Consider the following 14345-nt stretch of genomic DNA (forward strand, 5'->3'; position numbering starts at 1 on the left):
AAAACAGGTAGATGAGGTCATTTCCCTCCTCTCATTTCCTCCAGTTTTGACCTCTAACAAAGATATCAGCTATACCCAGGCTTTTTCTTGTTTAAATTACATCATGATTCATCTTGTTTACCCTAGAAAGGTCCTACATCCAATTTTTTCTAGCCTCCACAAGAGAATTTTCAGGCCCAAGACCATTGTCACCTTTGTGCAGATGTCCCTCGTTCTGGAGTGCACTTTAGAAGACAGTGCTACCACCACCTACATTACCTCAGCTACAAAGAGGCCATCTAGGCACAGCCAAATAACTTCTTTCAAATTATATTTACCCAGTGTCATGCAGATCTGAACTAATTGCAGTTTGCTCCATCCAAGCTACACTTCTCTACAAGGATGATCAAAACTGAGCTTTATTTCTTCAAATTTCCCTTAAGGCTTCTATGGTCAAATTAAGCCTAAATAACTGTAAGGTAAAAAAACTGTGTAGGCTTTGCTCCCTCTTTATAAAGAACACAATACATACATGGGGCTTTCTCCATTTTAGCTAGAGTTCTGTAACCAACAATATTTTGTCTTTTTTCTATAATTATTTAGCTTCAAAGTAAGGTCATAGTCCTATCTCACCTCATTCTCTCTTATCAAAAGTTACACGACAGGCATTATTGTGCTGGAGAAACTTCCACATTGAAGACACCCAAAACCATGTTTCAACAGACCCCTTCCACTTCATTTTATGGTTGCACAGCTTAGTCACAGACTAACTCTGAGTTTGCAAAAGAGTAAAATTATGGCTGCTGCAAGAACCTGCCCAGAAGTATTATATGCTCACAAGGTCATTCAAGCAAATAAATTCATTTGCTGTGAAATAAATTATAATACAATCATATATAGAGACTAAGAGTATATTATAATTAAAAGAACTCTAGGCATTTATATGAATAATGATGACATCAGCTATAGTTATTTATGAAGCAAAAGAGATAAATCCTTTGTCCAGAGCCAGCCCTGAAACTGACAGATGGAATTAACAACCTGCCCACAGCCAAGCCAGCCATTTACTGCACAACCAAGAGATTTTCACCTTCATCTGACCAGTCACTGGCCACTGTCGCCGACTGTCATTTCTGCACACCCATAGAGAATATAGCAGATTTTTTAATACCTGCAGAATTTCTCCTGTGAAAGGGAACTGTATACAATGTACCATTTTCTTGTCACATTCTGTTGTTTAAACTTGCTTAGCAATGTTTTTCACTTTATAAAATATTTGTATTAAAATATCACCAAGGAGCATAGTCAGGGCATGTAATTCACTGCATTAGACACTGTGTGACATTTGAATATGCCATTTGTTTTACCTGTACAAACACTGACTTGGATTGTGTAGTATGAAGAATCACCACTAGAGAAGCAACTAATAGCTTATTCAACAGACTGTCACGACTCTGTTTCTACTTTGGTAGAGAACCCAAACAAGTGTGTTAGGAGGTTGTCCTGATTTCACCTGGGACAGAGTTAATTTTCTTCCTTGTAGCTGGCATAGTGTTGTGTTCTGGATTTAGAATGAGAATAATGTTGATAGCAGGGTTGTTTTAGTAACAGCTGAGCAGTGCTCACAAAGGGTCAAGGACTCTTCTCCTCCTCACACCACCCACCAGCAAGTGGGCTGGGAGTGCACAAGAAGTTGGGAGGGGACACAGCTGGGACAGCTGACTCCAGTGACCCCAGGGATACTCCACACCATATTTTGTCATGATCAGTATATAAATTATGGGGAGAGCTGGCCAGGGGGTTGCTGCTAGGGGACAGGCTAGTCATCAGATGGTGAGCAATTCCATTGTGCATCACTTATTCTGTATATTCTTTTATCATTATTATTATTATTTTCCTTCCCTTTTCTGTCCTATTAACCTATCTTTATCTCAATCCACAAGGTTTACATTTTTCTTCTGATTCGATCCCTCATCCCACTGGCAGGAAGAGTGAACAAATGGCTATGTGGTATTCAGCTGCCTGCCTGATTAAACCACAACAGAGGTGGAGGAGCTGCAGAAGAAAGTTTGGGGTTTTATATATATATACATATATATGCACACACACACACATTAATCACATTTAATCTCTAAAAATTACATAGGGAATTGTTTCTTCTTACTGCGCCAAAGTGGGAAGTTAACTTCAAAGAATGTAAAAGTCCAACACGGAGGAATTTTACATCTACTTTAATTTTAAGTAGTGAAAATATTACCAAATGCTTTCATACTAAAGTTCCTATCATCATCCGCTGAAGCTGGAGATCTGCAGGCTACTAGCAACTTAACGAAGTGTCCAATAAAAAAAATACTTCGCAATAAAAGCTACTGTTTTTTGTAGTTCCTCTGACTGACCCAAGTTTCTATATAATTCCAAGATTTTCTATTTTTTTATATCTTTTCCCATCACTGTAAAATGAACTTCAAGGCACAACTAAGTAAAAGCTGTAAGTGAACTAATATAGATCTGCAGAGGAAGTACACATTGGATACATATACCCAAATGGGCATACACACATTTGTGTCCCCCAAACATACACACAGAGAATAACAGCAGATAAAAATAAATGGCCAGTTATACCAAGATTCTACTGATAATAACCTGTAAGCAATAAAAGGTATATTATACCATAAAAAGTGCAAAGCTTTCACAGTAATAACACAGTGCTGCTGATTTCAACAGAGCAGAAATTACATTGGACCATACGCACAACAGAAAGGTAACAAACAATGGTAAGAATTTTTCCCTGAATGAGAGACAAAAGGGATATTCAAAAATATCTGGCTAAACTCACAAACTAATATTAATACTGGCCATGATCCCCAATCCAAAAGCAAGCCTCCATGACACAGAGCCCCCTATCCAACACCAGGCTTTCACACTACTCAGGTCTACCACCTATATACTACCATCAGAAGCTGTAGTACTTCCCAAGTTCTCCCAAAGCTTTTGCATCTCACCACTGAATAACCAATGCCCAGTGTCTTCTTCCCACGCCTTCCACCCTTCCAACACCATCACATTTCCCAGCTTTCTGAAATCCAGCGTTTCCTCAACCTCACCCCAAGTCACCACAGCTTCACTGCTCTCCTGCCCCATGCTGCTGTCACCACCACCCCCCAAGTCTTGCACACATCCCAATGTTTTCCAAGGCCAGAAGTGCAAAACACTGCTGGCCTATGCACACCCCAAAATCCAGGCTCCCTGTAACATGTACCCCTGCTCCTGACTCCTGCTGCGGGACCCTGAGCTGTGTTAACTCCAGCCGCTGTACAGCTTCCTCCTCTCCGAACAGAGCCACCCATACCCAGTAACCCACCACACCAGCCACTCCTCAGTGGGGTGTTCCCACCCCTTGGGTGCTGGGTGCCATGGCCAGCTGAAGGCAACGAGAATTTGCATCAGGTGGGCAGCAGAGGATAGCACAAAGAACAGAAAGCCAAAACATGTAGGAAGAATGAAGATGGAGAGGTAAGAGAGAAGAAAGGAAGACACCAGAGAAAGAAAAGGAGAGAGAGATGACAGTAGACAAGGTATTTTACCTGGTCATAAACCATCCAGAATTAAGGATTAATTAAAGATTAAATTAAGGACCACAAGCCTTGGCTCTCCCCTATGGTCTACAGAATGAAATTCAAAACTGCTTCCTAAGGGTACATGCTTCCCTTCATCTTTAACAATAACAATGACTGAGACTTCTCTAAGCTTCAGGAAAAGACCAAGTATTTGCAAACAGGAAGACAGGTTGAGAGAGCTGGGGTTGTTCAGCCTGGAGAAGGCTCGGGGGAGACCTTATAGCACCTTCCAGTGCCTAAAGGGAACCTACAAGAAATCTGGAGAGGGACTTTTTGCAAGGCATGTAGTGATAGGACAAGGGGTACTGATGTTAAACTGAAAGAGAGTAGATCTGGATTAGCTATAAGGAAGAAACTCTTCCCCATGAGGTGGTGGGGCACTGGAACAGAGTGCCCAGAGAAGCTGTGGATGCCCCACCTCTGGCAGTGTTCAATGTCAGGCTCGACGGGGCTTTGAGCAACCTGGTCTAGTGGAAGGTGTCCCTGCCCATGGCAGGCGGGTTGGACTAGATGAGCTTTAAAGGTCCCTTCCAACCCAAACCATTCTACAATTCAAAAGACCATCACACTTTAACAAAGAAAAGTGCAAGCTCTTTTTTTTTTTTCTAATGGTGAAAGGAATGGAATAAAGAGAGGAAGGAGAATAATAAAAGGCATTTTTTTTAAAAGAAATAAATCCTAAAAACTACACAAGATCAACATCTCAGATTTTGCCATTAAGTTGTACTAATTATTTGAACAGGATCTAGCATTCAGATTAATCCCACAAGACTTGTAATTCAGACAGTTAAAAGACAGTATTACTTTATATATTCTGAAGATGTGAAGGGAGACCAAAATGGAAAGAAAATAAAAAACTAGAAAAAAATAGAAAATTAGAAAAAATATTATATCTTAGAATGCTACAATTGATGCTTAAGTACTCCAGTCAAACTGATATACTAAATAAATATATAAATTTTCCATTTGCAACACAGCATCTGCTAATTATAAGACTAGGTCATTGTCTAATAATTTTTTTATTATATGCTATAAAAAGAGCAGTGACAAATATGGACAATAAACATCAGGATGATTCTGAATGTTTGATAGTTCAGCCCTCCCACAACCTATTTTTGGAAGCTTAAATTTGAATACCATTAAATCAAAGGAGAAACAGCTGGCAACACCATATTCAACACCAAGGGCTGATCTCCAAGCTGGAGGAGGCTCCTCCCTGCGTCCTGCAGCATACTCTGGAAGTACCCGAGCTAGCTAAAGAACGAAAAACAATCTAACAATCTAACATGAGCCACATGAGAACTATTTCATCATCACTCTTCCTAGAAGCCAATAAAATACTGGATAAATTAGTCACTACTGCAGCAGAATGCTTCCAGTGTCTTGATCAGGTCAGGTACCTGTATATCACATCACATATGGCTTTCATAAAGGTCACACGGCCAATAATTTTCTTTTAGAATATAAACTGTAATTCAAACTATGCCTTATTGTAGTGCAATTTCTTCCAAAAGCTCAATATATATTTGCTGCCTCTGAAAGCGTTTTATACAAACACAAACCAATAAGAAATTAATTTCATCACAAAAAAAAAAAAAATGTTGCCCAAAATAACATGTTCTTACCATAGAATTTTCTTGTTATTAAATACCCTTATCTAGAGAAGTCATATGAAAAAATTGAAAATACTCATGAGTTCTGTATACGCCATTTCTCAGTTCAGACTGCAAGAACCACAGTAAAAAGTTTTGGGAGTTTCTTTGTTTTTCAAGCCAAACACTAGTGTGAGCCACAGGAATGCAAGCTAAAAATGCCTCTAAAAGGAACTAAGAAGGACTCACCAAGTTCATTGAGACTCTGGGCAGCTTTTGTTATCTCTCTGCTTCCTCCTTGCAGTTGTCCTTGAAGCCTCTTACTGAGATACAAGATGCGTATTATCCTCCGCAGCAAGTCACAGGCAGCCTGCAGAGAAATCACAGCATTAGGGGATATTATCGGTACATTATGATCACATAATATTAGGCCTCAAATATGGAAATATTTTAACCAAAAAAGGAAATATGAATGTGAATAAAACCAATGAACTTTAGAAATATCTTTTTTTCAGGACTTTTAAACATGATTTTATGCAATATAGACCAATAATTTCTAAAGCTGGTAATTCCACTCTCAGAGCTACTGAGATTTTGTTGTCATCACTATTAAAAAAAAGGAAACTCGAAACCCTATGAGAGAGACATGTTCTATTTCTAACTAGAAATGAGCTTTATTTGATACTGTGCATCTCTCCTCAGCACTCCCCCCCTCTGTAAGCTTTAGTAAAATTAAGAAGTTGGCCTTGCCAATCAAATATTGATCCAAAATAAGCAAAATGGCAGCACACACTTCAGAGGACAATAAAACTTAAAGGCTAAATTGTTGTCACAGATATGGACTATTACAGCAGAAATACATGTAAAAACTCATCCTCAGCAAAACTTTCATAAGGCCAGTCATCTTCATTCAGCCAACTGTTAGTTCACACTCTTTCACAGGTTTATTGAAAAACACAGCATTCTTGGCTAAAAATTAAAAAGGATACATTTGTGTGTATTTTTGTTAGCAACAATGTAGAATAAAGGCATTGCTGACATCTAAATCAAACGTAATAGTGTATTCATTTTTCACTCAACTAAGATCTTGAAAGAGGTTTTCTCCTCCTACATAGTAAATAATTGAGACAGAGAAACAGTAGGAGTCACATCAAGTGTAGAGTTCCTCTAGGGTTGAATTGGGTCACTGGTGTTAGAAGGTACAGGCTATAGGAGCAACAACATTCTGGAGTGGATAAGATCTAAACTAGAATTCAGAAATGCGACTCAGGAGAAGTTAAAAAAGTATGTGGATTTCAGTACAGTCAATATTCAGTGGACTGCACAACTCGTCAGTCTCTTCCCTGTGCCAGCACAAAACAATCAAATCACAAACATTTATAGTTTAATTTTATTAAAGATCTAGACAGAACAAAAAGGAAAAATCAGAAGAAGCTCCACTGAGGAAAATCACCAAAAGCACGCTTACTCTCGCCGCCTTTGGCTCTGTATCACACAGTCTGCAGTGCAAGTTTCCTAAGTATTCTAAGACAATTTAACCACATGATTTCTATTACCATTAGGGAGAACCAAGTGGGGCTTATCCTACTTTGAGAGATTAACGTATTAGTTTTTATTAATTCATTCGTTTAATTAGAAAAATCTTGATCCACATATCACTTTCATCCTGAAGAAATTTAGTTCACCGATATGAATCAAAAATAGCTTTTTATATAGTGCACTCTGCTTCGCCAGATAAGAGGGCATAGTATTACTACTTTGTGTTCAAATGTAATTACTCTCTCATCCAACTGTGTAGTTTTTCCCAGGAATTCAACTTCAGTTATCTTCTGGCCTTATTTTACTTTATATGCCAAAGATCATTTATTTTCCTTATCTCCTATCCCAAGAAACAATCTTTTAAAAGGCCTATCAAACTCAATAAGAGACGGGAAAAGGTATATTTAGACACACGAGTGAACTTCTGGCCCAATGAATTAGGAGGAGAAAAATCCAAAGACACTGAAGATACACTGAACTTCACAGTGAGCGCTACTGCATTGCGTCCTTGACAAAGATTCTCTTTCACCCAAGTATTTCCAGGTACATGAGTTACTTGACTTAATAAAACTCTTAGTCACTGTAAAAGAATGTAATATATGAGGCCCGTGTAATGGAAACAAAAATGTTTTTCTAATATTGGAGTTGTTCACAGACACTAGATCCTCTAATCTGCCTACCTGCATAACAGAAGTCTGAATTAATTCTGGAAACATTGCTTTCCTGAGGTGGTACAGTATGCTTTTCTAAAAGAGAGGCTTTTATCCAAGAAGGAATGAATTCCACTGTTCAAGCAAGAATTAATCTGGAAGAGGCCAATAGCTTGAGCTAGTCCCAGTGGTTTTAGTAAAATTAAAAATAAACCCCAATTTTTATGGATATTACATGCTAGGTATCTCCCGAAATTTAAAGCAACATATCAACACTAACAGATATTATTTCTACAATTCAAGAAATCAAAAAGCCTCTCACTTTGAATCTCAAATTAATTTTAAGAAATTCTTGAAAGAGGACTTAATTATAAGGACAGGACCACTTGAAAATGTGCTGGTGCATAGCTCAAACATGCAATTGCATATATCTGCTAAATCATAATGTAATTGAATGTACATGTAACAGAAGCCTGAGGAAAGATGAGACAGTCCACTATCTTCAAACTACAGTTATGGTAGCACCAGGATGAAATCTGCTACTAGTGAACATTTTAAAGAGAGAATAAGTTTAAAATACAGAATTATTCTTTTTTTTAAAAAAGGTTTTTAAAATTTTGATATTGTAAGGATTTTTAAACACCGAGATATCCAATTAACAGAGCATGTAGAAACACTTGTTTAAACAGAGCTGCACAGAAAATAACCCTCTGAAGGACAAACAGGTAGACTCTGTCTACCTATTTCAGCTGTTAAATATTCCCATTTAGCTTGTGATCTACTATGGGAAGACTCAGGAGAGGACAGCATGATTTAAAGTAGGAAGTAAGCTTTGTGAGTCTGTTGCTCCCTTGGGATGTCATGAAGCTCTCAGAGCAGAATGAGACATAATATACACAAGCACACAGCAGAGATTTAGAATTCAGGACTAGATTTGAAGTTTGACAATGAATCTGCAGTGAGAATGTTTATGAAAAAGCCAGACTATATTAAAAACAATTAAGGATGGCAAAATCCAGCTTTATGGAAGCCAAATATTCCTTCAGTTTGTGAGCAGTCCCACAGCAATCAATGGAGAAGCACTGAAATAATACCATCACAAGTACAAGAGGCCCTTAAACACCACAGTGGTCAGCAAAACATACCTGCCAACCCTACAGATTTTGACAGCATTTTGAGCAATTTCATGTCATAAGCCCTGCCACCATCAGGAAATGAACTGTTTGCTGTGCTGTTGCCCTTCCTTCCTGAACAAACAAGTCAGCCAGGTAAAGAGACACCAGAGCAGATCCTCTCGGAAAGGCAGGAGGACTGAGATTTCAAAGGCCTGTTGACTCAGCTCACCATAAGACCAGCTCCATTTCATAATTCAGAGGTCCTGACCCTCAATTTGTCCCAGCAGCGTAGTGCAACATAGAGCACTCATTATGTATCTGCCAAAGCAAGAAGGGACAGCAGCTCTCATGCCAAGGATGGACTCTCACTGGCAGAGAAGCTGGAATCATCATTCCTCTTTCTACATTGAGGCAAGTGGATGTGGATGCTAGGAAGTGTAGCTTAGCAGGCTCCCCTTGCCCTGCACATCTTTTTTCTGACTTAGAGCTAAGAAAAGCCAAATATTACTAATTCCCTGGCATGGGCTGAGTAATGCTGACCCTGGATGCATGCTGCTTTCACACCACAGGAAAATCCATGTAACCCTGCTATAGCAAAGAGGAAGCAAAGAGCATCCAATAAACATTTTCTAAGTTCAGGGACTCATTCTTCTCAGACATCCTTCTGCAGCTTGTTTTTGAATAAGCCAGGACAGAAATTATCTTCATCTTTAGCTCCAAATTCCCATAACCCTTTCCACAGCTGCAACATACACCAGCAAACAAAAAAAAAGAACCGCACCTAACCTGCCACATGTAAGTCACAAAAGTTCTGTCCAGTGGCATAAACAGTAACAGCTGGAGTTGAAAAGGAGAAGCAGCTGGACAAAGTGTCTGAACAGTGTTAAGAGCCTCCTGCTGAACTTCACTGCTACTGGAAGTAATGCAGAAAATAGAAGTTCAGCCAAGAGACTACTGCAGCTGCTCCAGCGGCCCCCAGACTGGAAACTGCACAACAGTTTGCAGGTTCATTTACTCTGCTGTACGACAGCAGTCACCTGCAGATGGCAATCAGCTGGAGTGTATACCCACAGCTCGAATGTCAGCTACTGAAAGAGAAATTCCTAGCTCTGCAAAGCCAAGGTAAATTTGTGAAGACAACAGTTCAAACAATAATTCATTAAACACTTGTGGATTTGGAGTTGTGCTGCTTTTCAAACCATAAACTGAATAGAAAGCAGCTACATGACTGAAGATGTATGGAATAGTTTTCAACTAACAGAAAATTAAAAATGGAAGTGGTTCACACTTATCTCACCATCACTATGATAAGTTCTCTCCCACTGCTATCCTCTAACAGAAATTCACATTCTCCTGTAGTCTCCACTTATAGTCAAAAGTCAGGGACAAGTATGTACCTGAGCTTATAAAACTCCAGAACAACAACTGGCACTGTAAATTGCATCCTGACTGTTTTTAAAGATTTAACTCCCAAATTTTTTATTAAGCAGCAGTCAAGCATGCATTTACCTAGAGCAGAAACGCCCCTTCTACACAATGCTACCATAACATTAAATACCCAAATTACACAAATAATAATGAGAATCTAATTAATCTGTACTCAGATAACCGTTCCCTCTTCCCTCCATCTCTACAAAAACTCAAGTAAAGGTCAGTTTCCTACTTTGCAATAAAAAGCACTTCACAAAAGCTCATGAAGAGACACACAAATACTGATTTTCACTGAGAAATACGAACAACGAACTACCCGCTACTGGAGTATGAAAATTCCACCCACGTCTGACAATTGGGAAACAACACACATTCAAAAAGATTTTTTTAAAATACGTTTTTAATACAACTTACTTGAAGTTTTGCTAGCTGAGCTGTGCGAGACACTATTTTGTTGTAGGGGTCAACAATTTTGACTCTAATTCTAAAAGTAAAAAGATAAATTTATTTATAGCAGTATTAATAACATCATAGAACAATTAAGAATTTATACTTTCTAATCATATAATGAATGGCATACCTATCAACAGTACTTTGTAGAGCACCAATCCTAGTCTGCATCATTTGAAGGACACCTGCAAAATAAAGAGATTTTTTACATGGAACACTTGTAAATTATAGGAAGAACTATTCTTCAAGTCATAGTAACTACTGTGGACTACTTTAGCATATAAAAAATGTTTCCCCCCTTGCAACAAAGCATTCAAACAGATTGAAAGGAGTAAAGCACAACATATTTGGAAATAAACTGAGCCTGTAGTAGGTCACTTAGAATGCTATGGAAAATTTATTGGTAAAGAACACAAACCTACAGAAGAAACATCACTCTGAAATTCATTAGATGTTAACTTTCAAACATATTGCCTTAAATATTGTATGATGATCAGGACTGCTGTTCAAAGGCATATAACCTGCTACAAACACCTGAACATGATATACAAAAATGGCACAAACTATTTAACACTATTTAACATAGTGACTAGACAGTTCAGAGAAACCAATAAAGAGGACTGAGAAGACAATAAATTCTATTTTAAAGTTTTCTTCCTGTGCATAAACATCTTTAGCAAAAATTAAGGTATCAATGTCATCATGAGGTCATCTAATTTAGATTACAAACAGAGCAAAGTACCCTAATCATGTTTGTTCCAGATTAGTTTGGCAAATCAGCACAAAGAAAGCCTACAAGCATGTTTGTTCTTTTCTTGTTAAATTGCAAACGAAGTAGTCAAGGGTAGCAGTCATTTTTGCAATATGGAATCAGCCTGCTGAGAATTTCATTAAGTTATGGATACACAGGCCTATGAAATTATTTTTGTCCCAGTTATTGTTAGGATTGTACTACATTTTTGTAAAGCCCTGTTTACAAGTATGTCATTATTAAATTGGATAAAACTACCAATACAGTAAGATGGAAGGTAAACATAACTACTGCTAATAGTTTTATTCAGCTTGTCCTGTTGTGGGACTGTATCTCACATATTTTGTATAATTATGCCAACTTCCATCTTCTCCATATTTCAGAATGATTAGCTTGGCTTAGTGACAGACTCAAGAGTTCTCTAACATTTATACATGGAATTGTAGACATCCAATTCTCACATATCAGAGGACGAAGATAAGAGATACAGTGAAAAGTTGGCAAAATAGGCTGAATTTTCTACTCTACATTGCAATAATGAGGGAGGGCCCATCACATGACATTGCTCCATCTATGACTGACACTGTTGTAGAGCATACAGCAGGCCTCTGGCCAGAAGGCAGAATTAGGATGGGTGAAAAGGCAATCCAACCCTTCCATCTGCTGCGTAAGATACAGGATGATGCTATTTAGCCTATCTTGAGCTAGCAGGTAGCTCAAGATATCTACTGAGCTGCCTACGGACGGAAGAGAGTCTGTATACCATATCAGTGTACCATTAAAATAAAGTCCACAGACCTAAAAAAGAAAGGACTCAACAAGTTGGGTATATTGACTTTAAATATTTAATGAGATTCACTTTCGCACATCCAAATGATTGTGCATACTGTGAATTAGTTCCATCATCTTCACTTACTTTCTCGATAAACGTATCAAGAGACGTGTTTCTAACTTCACAATTAAAGTTTCTATTAACATCCATTTTTTCTTTTTCTTATGAATGTTGACTCAGTATTTATTCTACAGTAACCATATAACACACGTAGCACAAGCAGGGCAAAGATAAGCAAGTTTTGCAAAACTTAAACCATCATCTTTGTGTGCATAGACTATCTCAATGCAGTTAAGAGTATGTTTTAATGCCTCTTCGGTTAAGATTTGCAAACTGTGGAACACATGCTTATGCAACATGAACAAACTTGGTACTTACAACAACGGATATTAATGTTCCAACAAAATCAAGATTATTTAGAAAAATACCTTTAAAGGCTTAAAAGACCTGATTGCTAAAGTTGCTCAGAACTGATTATCAAAATACATTTCCCTATGAGTTAGTTACTCCAGAGAAGGAGCAGCCAAATCTTCTCCCTGGAGCTCCATCTACTGACATCAAGAAAAAAGATGCCACATGTTACTCCTCAGAAGTAAGATCCACAGCCTTAAGATTAGGGGCCAAAGTTGGCAGTGAATGACATTCCCTAAACAAATATTAAAAGTGCTTCCTCCACTATAAGAAGTAGCAAGCACAATATAACAGTACCTACCTTCCAGGGATTCAATTCCAGTTGCTTGGGCCAACAGGTCTTCATGTCTTGCAACAACCTTAAAAAAAAACAGAATAGAGAAATCAACACAGAAAAATGGGGAGGTTTGCCCAAAAGGACTAATAATATTATCATATTCCTACATTAGGCATTAGGTAGGCACAGGAAAAAGCAAGCAAACCTTAAAGATTACAGGGTTTTCAGAACACGTTTTAATTCACAAAAGCAGCAAGCTCAGAATGAAGAGGGTCAGTAACTGCAACATAGCTGACATCTTAATTAAAGCCAGCAGAGCAATCACATTTCAACACACCATGTATAATAATAATTGTAAATGTAAGCTTAATAATCACAGAGTAATAATGTATGTTCACGTTTTACATATTTTCTATTTATGACATTTAGAAGCTAGTTCCCAAAGAATTTACCAATTGGGGCAGGGGGAGAGAGGAAGGTTTTCAAACCACAAACTTCGCAAGTGTTTTCATTGCAAGGTCCACTGTGGATGCACAGTGTTTCTATAGATTTTACCAAAAAGCCTCCTACTATCCAAACTCAAAAGCTTTCCTGAAGGTGTGGAGGTGTGCTAACAAAAGTTGTATTTGCCCAACTAAAGGTAAGCCTAGGCTACTCTCCAGCACAGAATGAAAAGGTGTAACTTAAATCACTCCCTGTCTTCTCACAATTGTCATCCCAACACACAGGCCAGTGCTTCTGACAGCTGACATGATTATTTGAAGAGTCAGGGAAGATGCTTACAAGGAAGGGCAGAACCTCCATGTACCCAGAGGTCAACTGCCAAAACTGAAAACGAAGCAATACATGGCTTCTGGGTAGGAGTATTAAGGGTAGGCTTGACTTAGCCAAGTATCAGATTCATTACAAGCTTTGCTGCAAGTTGTGCCTTTAGTTTCAGAAGCAACAAGATCATAAGATAACTAAGCTTTTGACTAGTTTATATCAATCACCCCAGAATAACAAGTATGCTTTAAACTTACTTGTAAATGAAGCTCTTTATCCAACTGACTAATACCTTGGGCAAGTTTTGCTAGTTGCTCAGCTATCACAGCCTGATGGATGGACTGGGAAGTGTAAGCTTTCACATCAAAATCTTCTCTGAAGAAGTCAGCATAACATTCTGAAAAAGATTAAGACTTTATCTTCATGCTTCAAAACAGTTAAATAACATTTATGGACCTAAAGCATACAGTTCTGTGACCTGCTGTTTCTCCAAATATAAAAGTATATATTCGCTACATCTCATAATTCAATGAAACACCGATTTGAGAAGAGACCACAATCAAGTTTGGAGATTATGACTGGGGGGCTGGGGAGGGTTGTAAATGGTGAAAAAGACACATGTTCCTTTATTCCCGACATCCTTTTCTTGAGTAGAATACATTAAAAAGCATTGACACCTACTTCTTCAAACTTTACAGTGTAACCAGGGTGAGGCTGTTGAGGTTGTAGCCGTTCTCAGACATGCACTTCTCACCTTCAGACTGCGGAGGATCGAAGCGGCATGAGACACCACTCCAGGAAATAATGCCGGACGCTCATAACGGTATTGGTTTAAAAACACTAAATTAAGGAGCGATACTGCAGCGATGACTCTGGATCAAGCAAGACCCGGGTTTCCGGACGGCACACACCGGTGTCACCAAGCACCCTCGTCTC

At 38.4% G+C, this 14345-nt stretch overlaps 1 protein-coding gene across 5 annotated transcripts in view; it reads right to left on the bottom strand.

The window, feature by feature from the left end:
* LOC308039213 (conserved oligomeric Golgi complex subunit 5-like) overlaps positions 1 to 14345 on the bottom strand; it is a 55370-nt gene that overhangs the window by 40492 nt on the left and 533 nt on the right. For all 5 annotated transcript variants that reach the window (XM_080342339.1, XM_080342340.1, XM_080342336.1 and 2 more), the window contains exons 2-6: positions 13667 to 13806; positions 12669 to 12726; positions 10504 to 10558; positions 10338 to 10407; positions 5438 to 5558 (exon numbers count right to left, since the gene is read on the bottom strand). In XM_080342339.1, coding sequence (XP_080198465.1) covers positions 5438 to 5558; positions 10338 to 10407; positions 10504 to 10558; positions 12669 to 12726; positions 13667 to 13806 — 444 coding nt within the window. The remainder of the gene's footprint in view (positions 1 to 5437; positions 5559 to 10337; positions 10408 to 10503; positions 10559 to 12668; positions 12727 to 13666; positions 13807 to 14345) is intronic.

This window comes from Nesoenas mayeri (genome assembly GCF_963082525.1).
Source record: "Nesoenas mayeri genome assembly, chromosome: 1".
In the NCBI taxonomy this organism is placed as follows: domain Eukaryota; kingdom Metazoa; phylum Chordata; class Aves; order Columbiformes; family Columbidae; genus Nesoenas; species Nesoenas mayeri.